Consider the following 14,616-nt stretch of genomic DNA (forward strand, 5'->3'; position numbering starts at 1 on the left):
GAGGCCAGCCTAGTCTATAGAATGAGTTCCTGGACAGCCAGGGCTATACAGAGAAACCCTGTCTCGAAAACCAAAACCAAAACCAAACCAAACCAAACCAAACAAACAAAAAACAAAGACAAAAACAGTACTAGGAATGGACCAAGGGGGTGCCCAAACCTCCTTAAAGGATCGGCTCTGTCCCAAAACAAGACCTTTCCGTTTTTCCTGTACTTGTCCCTAGGCTGGCGGTTCGGGGCCGTCCACGGGCGCGTAGGCCGCTTTCCATCAGAGCTCGTGCAGCCCGCCGCTGCACCAGACTTCTTGCAGCTCCCGGCCGAGCCCGGGAGGGGTCGGGCTGCCGCAGTGGCCGCCGCCGTTGCCTCTGCTGCAGCCGCACGGGAGGTGGGGCGCCGGAGAGAGGTGAGGGGCAAGGCGGAAACTGCAGGGGCGGTGCCAGCCCTGAATGCAGCCAATCCCATGCAAGGGACTGGCCTAGAGGGCGGGGCCTGACTTAGAAGTGGAATCTTTGCAAGTCTGGGTGAGGCTCGAAGGATCCCGAAATGTGGCCAGATGGGAGGGCAGCTTTCACAGGAGGGGTCGAGGTTGGGGTGGCGATGAGCCTTGGCAACTGCACCTTATCCCGCAGGGTCCTCCAGTCAGGGCGCGTTCCGCTGACAGCGGAGAGGACTCCGTGGCGCTCCCACCGAGCACAATGCTCGAATTTGCCCAGAAGTATTTCCGAGACCCTCGGAGGCGTCTCCGGTGGGTAGTGATCCGTCTTCCTCTTCCCCTTCTGTCTTGAACTCGTTCAGGCTGTAGGCTGTTGGCTGCCAGCTCCACTTCTGCAGCGTGGATCAGGAAGCCCTTTACTCTCAGATTCTGGATGCCTTCCTGCGAGTAGACTGACTGGAAGAGGCAGAGATGTGGCCAAAGGCTGGGATGCAAGACTGAGTAGCCTCATCCATTTGTTTCAGGGATGGCCTCAAGCTGAAGTCTAAGGAGGACCGGGAGTCCAAAACTCTGGAGGACATTCTTTGCTTCACTAAGGTGCATGTTCTGTGCCTCAGTTTCCTTCTCTGTAAGGTGGTGTTGCAGAAACCTTTCTATCCCTTAGAGCAAATACTTGTCCCCATTGAAAGCCTCTGGCAGTCGGCATCGGGAGCGAGGCATCTTTGCAGCACAGTCAGTCGCTGTCCCTATTTTGTGATGTGGGCTCTCCAAGCTGCTATAATAGAGCCTGAAAGCATGGTGCAGTCCCTCCTCTGTTCTGTCCCCACTCTGGTGTGATACAACCCTTTGGTCTCCTCACAGGTCCCGATCCAGGAATCCCTCATTGAACTCAGTGACAGCAATCTCAACAAGATGGCGGTTGACATGTTTGTAGGTGTGTGGGATGTAACACTGTGCGACTTGTGTTTGTTACCTCTCTTCTCCTGAGACACTTTGAAGAGAATGGAAGCCTCTCGCTGTCTCGGCGGGCAGGCTCTCAGAGAAGAAATGGACTGTGGGGGCCCTTGGGATGGGCAGCTTGGGCATGGTGGGCCTGAGCAGGATGGGTCTTTCCTACAGCTGTGATGAGGTTCATGGGAGATGCCCCCCTGAAAGGCCAGAGTGAACTGGATGTGCTCTGCACCCTCTTGAAGGTCAGTCCGGAAGCATTGCCTCGTGCCTTCCTCCTTGCTCTGTACCTTGGCTTCCCCAGTAGTCAGTTATGGTGCCGTGGGAAATCTCACGCCCAGAGAGGAATGAATGTATCCTGCTGGTGCACAGCTGGCTGAGAACTTCCAGACCTGGCACAGCAGGTGATTTGGCGTGCCTTTTTTCAGCTTTGTGGAGATCATGAGGTCATGAGAGATGAATGCTACTGCCAGATTGTGAAGCAGATCACAGACAACACCAGCTCTAAGCAGTGAGTCGCCTATGCCTCTCAGTCCACTGTGTCCACACTCCCCCACCTCAGAACTTCTCCCTCCTCAGCCTTGCTCCACTCCCCCTCTTCCCTGCTTTATGTGTTGGGGGTTAGTTGAGAGCATTCCGTTCCTCCTTTTTCTTCCTCTAAGAAAAAGGCAACCCCGTTTCATTGCCAGCAATTTTCATTTTCAATCCCTAGGTGCGTGGGATGCAGTCCCAGTTCTTGGTCCCATGCAACAGAAATCTAACTCAGAGTGGTTTGAGCAAAAGCAAGAACCTATTAGTTCAAGCACCTGAAAGTCAGTCAGGGTGTGCCTTCAGGCATAGTTGAGTCCAGGTACCACTAGGAAGCAAGCTTTCAGGGATGGGCAGATATCTGTGAGGTTAAAAGTACTTGCTGCTCTCCCAGAGGAATTCCCAGCACCCATGCCAAGCAGCTCACAACTGCCTATGACTCCAGCTCCAGAGGATCCAACTCTATCTTCTGGCCTCTACAGGCACCTGCCCTCATGTGCACATACCCACACACAGGCTCACACATCATCATCATCATCATCATCATCATCATCATCATCATCAACAGTGACTCTTCAGAAAGGTGGCAGGCTTCCTCCATCCTCTGATCCTCCCTCCTTTCTTCTAGGTTGATAACATTCCCATGCAGCTGGTCTCTCACAGTTAGCAAAGTGACAGCTTTGAGAAATATTTCTTCAGCTCAGGAATCATAAGAAAAGCAATTCTGAGCCGGGCAGTGGTGGCGCACGACTTTAATCCCAGCACTTGGGAGGCAGAGGCAGGCGGATTTCTGAGTTCGAGGCCAGCCTGGTCTACAGAGTGAGTTCTAGGACAGCCAGGGCTACACAGAGAAACCCTGTCTCTAAAAAAAGAAAAGAAAAGCAATACTGACCCAATTTGCTACAGAAATTCTCAACTCCAAGAAGATAGAGTTGGTGGGGGAGTGGGGTCTGGCCCCCTTGTGGCCACTCTTACTAAGACACCTCTTTTCTGCTTACCAGTTACAACACAGTTAGCCTGCTGAGGATGGGCAGATGAGCCTAACACCACCAGTAACACTTTTGCCAAGTCCTGGCCAGAAGAATACCTTTTTTGTCAGTCACTCAAACAAGTTGACACTGGACAGGATAGGAATGGTCAGACAGCCCCACACAGCTCCCAGAATCACTATATCTGGGGACTTTTCTAATTTTCCACTTCAGATGCTGCTTACTGATATTTGGTAAAGCAGAGAAATGAGTATTTGAATTTCATTTTGGACTTTCAAGAAAGTTTCAGCCTTCCAAGTCCAACTTGGAATAGAGAACACATTAAGGGGCTGGAGAGATGGCTCAGCAGTTATGGGCACTGGCTGTTCTTCTAGAATTCCTGAGTTCTATTCCCAGCAACTAGATGGTGGTTCACAACCATCTGTAATGGGATCTGATGCCCACTTCTAGCATGCAGATGTAATTGCAGATAGAATAATCATATACATAAAATAAATAAATCTTATTTAAAAAACAAAACAAAACAAAAAACAAAAAAAAAAAAACAGGGCTGGTGAGATGGCTCAGTGGTTAAGAGCACTGATTGCTCTTCTGAAGGTCCTGAGTTCAAATCCCAGCAACCACATGGTGGCTCACAACCATCCGTAACGAGACCTGATGCCATCTTCTGGAGTGTCTGAAGACAGCTACAGTGTACTTACATATAATAAATCTTTAAAAAAAAACAGCTGGGCAGTGGTGGCGCATGCCTTTAATCCCAGCACTTGGGAGGCAGAGGCAGGTGGATTTCTGAGTTCGAGGCCAGCCTGGTCTACAGAGTGAGTTCCAGGACTGCCAGGGCTACACAGAGAAACCCTGTCTCAAAAAAACAAAACAACAACAGCAATAAAAAAAAAACCCAAAACCACATTACGTTTAGTGGTAGGGTGCTAGTGGTGAGGATACGTGTGTACCACAGTCCATGTGTGCAGGTTAGAGAAAAATGAATGGGAGGTTCTCCCTTCTACCATGTGGGTCTCCAGGATCCAACTCAGGTTACCCAGCTTGGTGGTAAGTGCCTTTAACCTATGAGCCATCTCTCCAGTCTCTGAAGGTTCTGACAAAAGAACCTGAGCAAAACCTGGGTGTGCCTGTAATCCCAGAACTCAGGAGGCAGAAATAGGAGGAACAAAAGTTCAAGGCTATATACTTGGCTATATACTGAGTTCAAGGCCAGCCTGGGTTACATGAGACCCTGTCTCAAAACAAAGTGGGAGTGGGGGCTGGTGAGATGGCTCAGCTGGTAAAGGTGCTTGACCCCGAGCCTGACAACCCAAGTTCAATCCCTGGAACCTGTGTGGTAGAAGAGAGAACTGACTCTAAAGTTGTCCTCTCACCTCCACGTGTGTACTAGTGCATGTATACAATTATGGAAGTAAATATAAAGAAAATTGAAACTGAAAGACCCCTGGGGGAGACCCCCCACTCAAATCTCGGGAGGATGTACACCCAAGGAATCATGAGAGACCACATCTTGATGTAATTACAAGAGGTATATTTTAATTTCAGGAAGCCCTGGTTCGGCACCACACCTATCTCACGCAGGAGATAGTGGAGCCGACCACGAGGCTTGAAAGTTAGGGGTTTTTATAGGGAAAAGGTCTGAGGGAACAAAGGGATCAGTGTGGTCATACATGATTGGCTAGTTCAAATATTAACTATTACATGCAGAACAGAGTGGAAAATTCCTAAAGTTGGTGTTAATCTGAGTCAACAGAGCATCTGACCTTAAACCATATCTGAGAGGACCAGATGGTCCATTACTTAGTGTCTGCCAGGCACGTCTTTGCAGGCCTGGGCCTTGGACATGTCCTCTTTTGCCTAGACATGTTTTCCTCTATGTTTATAGTTTTATGTCTTCTTGACCTGCCAGCTCTTATGATATCTAACAACTTGTTTGCTCTTTCCCAGGCCTATGTGGCCAGTTTGTGATGGATTCTTAGGCCCATAACTTTTCTTCCTAGTCAGCACAGGTTTAAAGCTTTAATTTTTCCTTACAAAACAAAAAAAGAGCTTGTATAGTATATTTCTAAGATGCTGAAACACAGAGGGCAGGCAGTGGGCTCCAGTTTTACCTGGCCTCGTTTTATACTCCTTAACTGCTTAACATTCCCCACAAAGGGTTTGATTGGCACAAACTCCTTGACATTTGTCGTTCACCATGTCCCTGAATGAGGGATCAGATCTCATTCCCATAATGAGGGACAGTTGGTGTCAAAGCACCAGAGAATTAAAATAAAGTAACACTGGGCATAGTGGCACTTGCTGTAAGCCCTTCAGAAGTGTGCACACACACTCACCTGTGCATGCCAACATGGAGGCCAGAAGTTGACTTTGGGTATTTTTCTCTATTGTTCTTTCTTCCTTTCCTTCTTTCTTAGTTGTTTCTTTCTTCCCTTCCTTGTTTCTTTCTCCTTCCTTCCTTCCTTCCTTCCTTCCTTCCTTCCTTCCTTCCTTCCTTCCTTTTGACAGTATCTCACACTGAACTGAGTTCTCACTGTTTTAGCCAGTAGCTCCAGGGATCTACCTGTGTCCATCCCCCAGATAGTGGCCAGGGTTAGGATTCCTGGAGCAGGGATTCCCATGGGAGGCACAGAAAGGATTTCATTTCCTCATGGCCAAAAGTGAAGTTCATGGCAGAGGTGGGCAAAGACTCAGAATACTGGGGTAAGGCTCTGAACTAGGGGTGCAGGCACATGGTGCCATGGGGTAAGGCTCTGAACTAGGGGTGCAGGCACATGGTGCCATGCCTAGCTTTACCTCGGGGTTGAGGATCCAAACTCAGGCTCTCATGCTTGCAGAGCAAGCCCTTTACCCACCTTGTCCTCTTCCCAGTCTGAAAAATGGTCCTTGTGGGGCGACCAAGATGGCTCAGTGAGTGAAGAGCTTGCTTTGCAGGCCTAACAACTTGAGTTCAATCTCCAGAACCCATGTAAAAATGGGAAGAGAGAACTTGCTTCACAAATTTGTCCTGTGGCCTCCACGTACTCTTTGACATACCCATACGTACATGTGCAAATTACACACACACATACACACACACACACACACACACACACACAAATTTTAAAAAGAAAGGAAAAAGTGTTTTTTAAAAAATGTATTTGCCTTTATTTTATGTGCATTTGTGTTTTGCCTTTATGTATGTCTATGTGAGGGTGTCAGATCTTGGAGTTACAGGCACTTATGAGCTGCCATGTGGGTGCTGGGATTTGAACCCGGGTCCTCTGGAAGAGTTGTCAGTGCCCTTAACTGCTGAGCCATCTCTCCAGCCTTCCCTCAAAGATTCTTATACACATTGAATAAATATCTTTCAGTATTTTCAATGCTCTTCAAAAGTAAAAAACTCTCACTGGGCAGTGGTGGTGCACGCCTTTAATCCAGCACTTGGGAGGCAGAGGCAGGCAGATTTCTGAGTTCGAGGCCAGCCTGGTCTACAGAGTGAGTTCCAGGACAGCCAGAGCTATAGAGAGAAACCCTGTCTCGAAAAAAACAAAACAAACAAACAAACAAAAAAAAAAGTAAAAACCTCTCAAATCTAGCTACATTGGCCTCAGCTGGCCCCATGCTTATTCATTCTTGAACCAACCACAAAGGCTCAGGATGCAATAATTAGAGTTGCCTGAACTCTAATTGTCCAGTCTTGGATCCTGTGTCTGCCTCTATGCCACCTGTGATGTGACCCCTGTATGCTTACAGGGACAGCTGTCAGCGAGGCTGGAGGCTGCTGTACATCATGGCTGCCTACTACAGTTGCTCTGAGGTCTTCTATCCATACCTCATTCGCTTCCTCCAACACGTGAGCTGGACTCCAGGTCTGCCCTTCCAAGGTGAGAGACTGTGAGTGGGAACTCTCACACAGCCACAGGACCTGCAGCCATGAGCTGGGAAGACCTGAGAGCCTGGCCATTGGCTGGTGCTGAGGTAGTAACTGGTGTACAAGACTCTAGAAACCTTCATAGAGATCTCAAGGGGATTGGTGCCGTGGCTCCTCTGACCTCATGTGGGTGTGGCCAGGGAAGGCTTCCTGGAGCAGGAATTGCTTGGGGCAGTGTTTGCACAGAAAGAATTTCCAGATGGACTTTGCAGGAGTCAAGACCCAAAAGTGAAAAAAAAAAAAGACCCAAAAGTAGAAATGCATGACATGAAGGAGAAATGAAGGAGGTAGGGCAAGAACCCAGATCCCCAAAGTAGGGCCGTGCTTCTACCAGTGCAGAGTCTTCAGTGCCCTGCCATCGGTGGCAAAGTCTCAGCCTTACCTTTGCAGTATGGAGGAAGGGGCTGCTTCCAACTTTGTTTCCATAGCAACTCTAAGAAGGAGCTGAGACACGGTGATTGACATCTATTAACCCAGCACTCAGGACGCTGAGGCAGGAAAATGAGTTCCAGGACAGCATGGGATACATAGTATCATTTCTCTTGTTAAGATAAAACACCATGCCGGACAGTGGTAGCCCACGCCTTTAATCTCAGCACTTGGGAGGCAGAGGCAGGTGGATTTCTGGATTCCAGGCCAGCCTGGTCTACAGAGTGAGTTCCAGGACAGCCAGGACTACACAGAGAAACCCTGTCTTGAAAAATGGGGGAAAAAAATACTATGACCAAAAGCAACTATGAGGAGAAAAGGGTCTGTTTAATCTTACAGCATCCAGTACATCGCGAATGGAAGTCAGAGCAGGAACTGGAGGTAGGAACCTGGAGACAGAAGCTGAAGCAGTGCACTGGAGAAGCGGTGCTCACTGCCTTACCCTTAGGCTCACTTTCAGTTACCTTTCTTTTTACTTTTCTTTCGAGACAAGAGTTTCTCTGTGTAGCCCTAGTTGTCCTGGAACTCACTCTGTAGACCAGGCTGACCTTGAACTCAGAGATTCACCTGCCTCTGCCTCTGGAGTACTGGGATTAAAGGAGCCACTACACCCAGTCTTCATCTACCTTTCTTTTTACCTCCCAGGGCCACAACCAACTACAGTGGGCCAGGCCATCCCATACCAATCATTACTCAAGAAAGTGCCCCATAGACATGTCAACAAGCCAATCTGGCGGGGCACTTCTTCCACTGAGGTTTCCTACTCCTGGTATCTCTAGTTTGTGTCAGGTTGACAAAAAATAATAATAGTAATGATTACATGCACTAAAACCCTAGTTCCAAATTATAGAGAAGCCAGGCCTTCTAATCAATTATAGTGATGGCAGAGTTAGAGAACATAGGGGAGTCCCTTCCCTTAATCTTCCTCTGATTATTGACCAACAGGGCTAAATAGAGAAGTGCTCCCAGGTGGGAGATGACTACAGAATGTGCCCTGGAATTCCTTACCCCACCCTGGAGACAGGGAGTGTAGAGCTTAGCTCAGATGCATGGAGCATTGATGCGGGGGGCGGTTTCTGCCCTGTGCTGTTTAGTGAGATGATAGGGCACTTGGTATGCAGTCTCAGTTGACAGGGACTGGGCACCATCATGCCATCCATTAAGCCATTTGAGAGTGAGTACCATAGGCAACAGCTAAGGAGCACAGGTATCTCCAGGTCCATCCAAAGCCAAGGGCAAGACAGATGATAACCCCATGAGATGTAGGTTTGGATCCTGCTCAGGGTCCTAAACTTAGTGAATGACTGCCCCTTGCTGAGTTCACTTTCCTCAGCTAGCAAAATGGGAATGAGACCTGTTCCTTGTAGGGAGCTCATGGCTAGAGTAAGAGGAACCTTCTCCTCCATGGCCAACCTTGAGCAAGGTCTCAACTTTCTGCCCCTGCAGGGATTGCCAAGGCCTGTGAACAGAACCTGCAGAAGACCTTGCGTTTTGGAGGCCGTCTGGAGTTCCCCAGCAATATGGAGCTTCGTGCAATGTTGGTGAGTCTATAGCAAGGCTGGGGTTGTCGAGATGAGTGGGAGACATGAGCTCTGCCCAGAACCCCTGGCTAGACCCATGTGCACTGCATGGCGTGAGAAGATAGTTCCTGTGGATTGTCACGCATGAAGGTTCCTGTGCCGACATGCCTCTGGATCCGGGGACTCCCATGTAGGAGGGAGGGGCCAGATATTCATCTTCCTCTTGCATACTTACCCCAGGCAGGCCGCAGTTCCAAGAGGCAGCTCTTTCTTCTTCCAGGAGGCCTTGAACGCCATCTGAAAATCAAAACGTGCACGGTGAGTGAGTGTCTCAGCAAGCTGGTGCTGAAGGTAGGGATGTGAGGTAGGGATCTGGGTTGGGTGGGGTGAGCATCAACAATCCAGCGGCTCTCACACAGCTCCGTGTGAGACACAGCTTACAGTTAGTTGCTTCTGTAGATTCAACCAACTGTAGATGGAAACTATTTAAGAAAACTCACATTGGGGCTGGAGAGATGGCTCAGTGGTTAAGAGCACTAACTGCTCTTCCAAAGGTCCTGAGTTCAAATCCCAGCAACCACATGGTGGCTCACATCTATCTGTAATGAGATCTTATACTCTTTTCTGGTGTGTCTGAAGACAGCTACAGTGTATTTATATATAATAATAAATAAATCAAAAAAAAAAAGAAAAAGAAAAGTCACACTGGAACAATACAGATTCTTTTCTTGCCTTTATCTAAACAATATCGTATGACGTCTGTCCACACACAGCATTCTACTATGTTTGGTATTATCAGTTAAGAGTTGATTGAAAATCTAGGAAGGATATGTGTGGGTCACATGCAAATAACTATGCAATTTTAAGTAATCGACTTGGCTGTCTTGGAAGTTTGGTGTCTTCAGGACATCTGCAATAGGTCCCTTATAGATACTGAGTGTGGGACAACAACAGACTGACTCTAAGAGGCTGTGTCACATAGCCTAGAGTCACACAGAGAATATGAAAAGACAAATCAGGAGCCAGATCCAAAAGCTGTATTCTGTCAGGCTAAGCCATAGAGTCCTATGCTTCTTGGTTAGTGGCTAAGGCCCAGTTTTACCTCTCTGGCCTTCCCAAGGTGGCCCTGGATGTCATAGAGGGGCTCTGTACCGAGATGGCCCTGACACGTCCTGAAGCCTTCGATGAGTATGTCATTTTTGTTGTCACCAACCGAGGTGAGTAGCCAGGAGGACCGAACATTCTAGACTCCTTCATGACTCAGCATCACCTTTGGCCATGGGAACCTCTCTATCCTGCCCTGACAGCCAGGCCAAAGGCCACTTTCTCTGAAGCCCGCACCTTCCATGAGAGAGGACCTCTACAGTAATGAGCACTCTCCCCAGAGCCTTTCATTTCTCCCACTTGGTTATGTTCTGGACAAGACTGCCTCCCTTTCCAGACTGGGATTCATGGAGAACAGAACCTCTGAATCCTGCTCTTGTCTCTCAGGCCCCTCAGGGCCTCCTCAGTCAGAGAAGCTGTTCTCTAGATTCTTACATTTTGGGAAAGTTTCATCCGTAAAACCAGATACTTGAAATCCTACATAGGAACATTTAGCCCAGCCCTCAAAACCTTCACAGGACCCCTTCCGAAGGTCTCAGTGGGCCCTTCTAAGGGCCTCTAGGTACACAGGGAACCTCTCACATATCCCAAACCCCCTCCAATTTGCAGCATGCCCACTCTAGGCTAGCCTTGCCTTCCACCAACTAGTAGTCACAGCCATCTCCAGTCATCCTTCATGAGTGCCTCAGCACTCCCTACCGCAGGTCCAGCCAGGACAGAGTGGGATGGGCATGGCAGGTAGCAGGATGGCAAGAACAATAGATATGCATCGCACATCAAAGTGTTTAATGGTATAAAGTCTGTGGTTGATCTGTTTGGTTTTGTTTGGGGCTATGCTGGGAATCAAACCAAAGCCAGGGTCTTGTGGATCCTAGGCAAGCCTTCTGTGACTGAGAAATGCCCTAACCACAGACCCCAATGCTATAAAATCTTTTAAGTCTCAGAACAACTCTATACAGCAGACTCTTCTCTTTGCTGCTTACAGTTGGGGAAATTAAGGCCCAGGAAAGCTGTACTAGCTTTCTGGTAATTGCTTTAGCACGCCAGAAACCCAGTGACTTATCATGACACAGTTATGAAATTAAAATAGGAACATGGCCAAGACTGCTTTCTTCTGGCAGCTTATGGGAGGCTCCATTTTCATCCTTTCTCGGCTTCTCCATACCCACAAGTGCTTGGCTTGTGGCTCCTTCCCTGTCTCTGAAGCCGAGAGTGCGGTCTTCAGATGTCTTTCTCTTGCCCCAGCCTCAACTCTGCCCCCATATCTCTGACTTGAGTCTCTCGCTTCTCTTTTAGCAGTTTTAGTGCCTCCATTTGGCCTGAAATCTAAGACTCTTAATCCCATCTGCAAAAATCCTTTTGCCATAAAGTGACATAGTTAGTTGCAAGTTCTAGGCATTAGGATATTGCTCTCCCTAGAGACTATCCTTAGACACCACATTATCCTGCTCAAGGTTGTACAGTGGAGGTCAGGATGGAGGCAATCTGGCCTCAGGATTCTGGACTCTCATCATCATGCCAAGTAGCCCTCCTTAGTATAGTTTTACTGAAGAGGTGGGACAGTGTCTCAGTTAGGGTTTTATTGCTATGAAGACACACCCTGACCAAGGCAACTCTTATGAAAGAAAACATTTAATTGGGGCTGGCTTACAGTTGCAGAGTCTTAGTCCATTATCATCATGGTGGGAAGCTTCAAAGTGTCCAGGCAGACCCAGTGCTGGAGAAGGAGCTGAGAGTTCTACATTTTGATCCTCAGGCAGCAGAAGGAGACTGTGTTCCACACTGAGCAGAGCTTGAGCCTAGGAGACCTCGAAGCCCACCCCCACAGTGACGTACTTCCTCCAACAAAGCCACACCCACTTCAACAAGGAAGGCCACACCTCCTAAGAGTGTCATTCCCTAGGGGTCAGGCATTCAAACAGGAGTCTATGGGAATCATTCCTATGCAATCAACCACAAACAGTAACAGAACACCCGTGCTAGGGAGAACCATGTGTACCTCTCCCAGCATAGAGCTCACACCTTCAACCCTACCTACCCCAGAAAACCAGCAAGCGGGCTCTCCTGAAGGAGGTCTGCAGAAAAGCTCCTGGCTAAGGCCTACTATGCTTCTTTCTCTGTGAACCCGCAGCCTCCTCTAGAAGGGAGCTGGGATTTCTCAGCGCAGAATCTAAGGCCCTTTCTAGACCCTGGTAGGCATTCCAGAGCCCCCAATGTCCCTTTCCTGGGAGGAATGGAATGTCACTTGTTCCCTTGAGTCAGAGCTGATCCTCCTGTGAGCACCAGCACCTCGGTGCACGGGCATCCTGTTCTGTAAGTTTGTTCCCCTTAGTAAGGAAACTGCATCTTTGCTGGAGACACTCCACTTGGCTGGCTGGTTGGTGCTACATGTGGCTTACCTCACAGTTTTCCTTCTCCCAGCCATGTCTCTTTCTCCCTATAGGCCAGCACGTGTGTCCACTAAGCTGCCGGGCCTACATACTGGATGTGGCCTCAGAAATGGAGCAGGTAGATGGTGGCTACACACTCTGGTTCCGGCGGGTGCTTTGGGATCAGCCACTGAAGTTTGAGAATGAGCTGTATGTGACCATGCACTACAATCAGGTCAGAGATGCGACCTCTCTATTGTTCTGAACCTATACAGGCCATGCCCAGATTTGTATGAAACGTGTCCCAAATATTTAGCAATTCCACTTACAAAACAGGACCCCACTGCTGGATGTAGTAGTGCATGCCTTTAATCCTAGCAGTCAGAAGGCAGAGGCAGGCAGATCTCTGGGAGTTAGAGGCCAGCCTGGTCTATATAGCAAGCTCCAGGCCAGCTAGGGTTATATAGAGAGACTTTTTCTCAAACACACAGCAACTTCGTCCTGGGGCAGCACAGTGTTGAGAACTACCTCTGCGTAGCCTGGTAGTGTGCTACTCCAGGACAAGCAGAAGCTTGATACAAACTGGTTCTGCCCCAGATCTATAGGACCAGAGACTCTAGGTGAAACTCAGGAGTTTGGTTTGACACACTCTCCGGCTTGGGTCTCAATTTCGAGAAACATGTATCTAATGTTTACTATACGGTTTATGTTTTATTTTACACTCCTCCCATGTTTCTATGGAAACTCCCTCATAGTTTTCATCCCTCAGAGCTCTGTTCCCATATGCATCTATCCTCATTCTTCACAAACCAGAAAAACTGATGAACCGTAAACTCCTAAAAATTTGAAAGACTGAAGTCAGTACAATGGCCTGACTCAGAGCCCCTGAGCATGGATGCCCGAGTGTCCTGCTGTCTGGCAGTTCCTCATGTAACTGCTTCCTGCAGGTTCTACCCGACTACCTGAAGGGCCTCTTTAGCAGTGTGCCAGCCAGCCAGCCCACTGAGCAACAACTACAGCAAGTGTCCAAGCTGGCTTCACTGCAGCACCGCGCCAAGGACCACTTCTACCTGCCCAGTGTGTGAGCACCTGTCTACTTGTCTCAACGGGGAGGGAAGGCAGACCACCCACTCCCTCTTATCTCACAACTGCTAATCCTAGGCCCCAGTTTCCCCTCTGCACCAGTTAGACTGGAAGAGGCTTTCCTGGCCTGGAAGCTCTTTTTCTTTCCTGTAATGCATTGTTATTGTTCAGAACACATGTAATGATCAATGAAAACTTTCAAGATAACACATGCCTTGGAGGCCAGAAAATATACACAGCCTTGAGGATTTAGCCACATAAACATTCACTGAGTCAGGTGTGGTGACTCATGCCTATAATCCCAGCAGTGGAGAAGCTAAAACAGGAGGGCCACTTGATCCCAGGTACTCAAGGCTAGACTGGGTAGGCCTAGTATGAACCCCATCTCAGAACACAAATCAAAACAGAGCGTGCCAATTCATTTTACAAGAATAATGTAGCTGTTCCGTGTTAATACATGTAGAGTGTGGTGAGAGCCAACCATGGTGCAGGAGTAAGAAGATCATCACTGTCTGACATTTGTGGACCTTTCCCTGGGTGACTCACCTGAGGTCAGCTTGTCATCATTTCACTGTGTAGACCAACCCATTTCTTACTATACGTCTCTGAGAGGCTTCACAGTTCACATGTGAGAGGATGAGAGGTGGGGGAAAGGCAAACATGTTGGTTTCACTGTGAAAACGGAAGTGGCCTCAAAGCCCCTGAACTATACTTTGAGAAGCCCTGTGTGAACAACAGCAAGACCCTCTCTCTCTCTTTCTCTCTCCCTCTCCCTATCCCCCCTCTCACTGTCTCTCTTCTGTCTCTCTCTCTTTCTCTCCCTCCCCTCTCTTTCTTTAAAGATTTATTTATTTATTTATTTATTTATTTATTTGGTTTTTTTGAGACAGGGTTTTTCTGTGTAGCCCTGGCTGTCCTGGAACTCACTCTGTAGACCAGGCTGGCCTCGAACTCAGAAATCTGCCTGCCTCTGCCTCCCAAGTGCTAGTGCTGGGATTAAAGGTGTGTGCCACCACTGTCCGGCAAGATTTATTTATTTATATGTACATTGGTGTTTTACCTATATGTGTATCTGTGTGAGGGTGACCAGTCCCATGGAACTGGAGTTACAGACAGTTGTGAGCTGCCATGTGGGTGATGGGAATTGAACTCCGGTCCTCTGGAAGATCAGTCAGTGCTCTTAACCATAGAGTGATCTCTGCAGTCTGCAAGATACTTACTATCTTTAGTCTGTGTATTTCATGCTGCTGAGAATGCTTCCCCCACTCCCTTTTTTTTTTTTTTTTTTTTTTTTTTTT

The 14,616-nt window shown here is 48.3% G+C and overlaps 1 protein-coding gene across 2 annotated transcripts in view; it reads left to right on the forward strand.

Annotated features, from left to right (window-relative positions):
• The window catches only part of Myo15a (myosin XVA), a 59,731-nt gene that overhangs the window by 35,321 nt on the left and 9,794 nt on the right, over nucleotides 1–14,616 (forward strand). For both annotated transcript variants that reach the window (XM_031353237.1, XM_031353238.1), the window contains 12 exons: nucleotides 224–402; nucleotides 629–744; nucleotides 957–1,029; nucleotides 1,294–1,366; nucleotides 1,552–1,625; nucleotides 1,809–1,891; nucleotides 6,636–6,766; nucleotides 8,689–8,783; nucleotides 9,003–9,080; nucleotides 9,883–9,979; nucleotides 12,310–12,470; nucleotides 13,183–13,316. In XM_031353237.1, coding sequence (XP_031209097.1) covers nucleotides 224–402; nucleotides 629–744; nucleotides 957–1,029; nucleotides 1,294–1,366; nucleotides 1,552–1,625; nucleotides 1,809–1,891; nucleotides 6,636–6,766; nucleotides 8,689–8,783; nucleotides 9,003–9,080; nucleotides 9,883–9,979; nucleotides 12,310–12,470; nucleotides 13,183–13,316 — 1,294 coding nt within the window. The remainder of the gene's footprint in view (nucleotides 1–223; nucleotides 403–628; nucleotides 745–956; nucleotides 1,030–1,293; nucleotides 1,367–1,551; nucleotides 1,626–1,808; nucleotides 1,892–6,635; nucleotides 6,767–8,688; nucleotides 8,784–9,002; nucleotides 9,081–9,882; nucleotides 9,980–12,309; nucleotides 12,471–13,182; nucleotides 13,317–14,616) is intronic.

Source organism: Mastomys coucha, unplaced genomic scaffold (assembly GCF_008632895.1).
Source record: "Mastomys coucha isolate ucsf_1 unplaced genomic scaffold, UCSF_Mcou_1 pScaffold5, whole genome shotgun sequence".
NCBI lineage: Eukaryota > Metazoa > Chordata > Mammalia > Rodentia > Muridae > Mastomys > Mastomys coucha.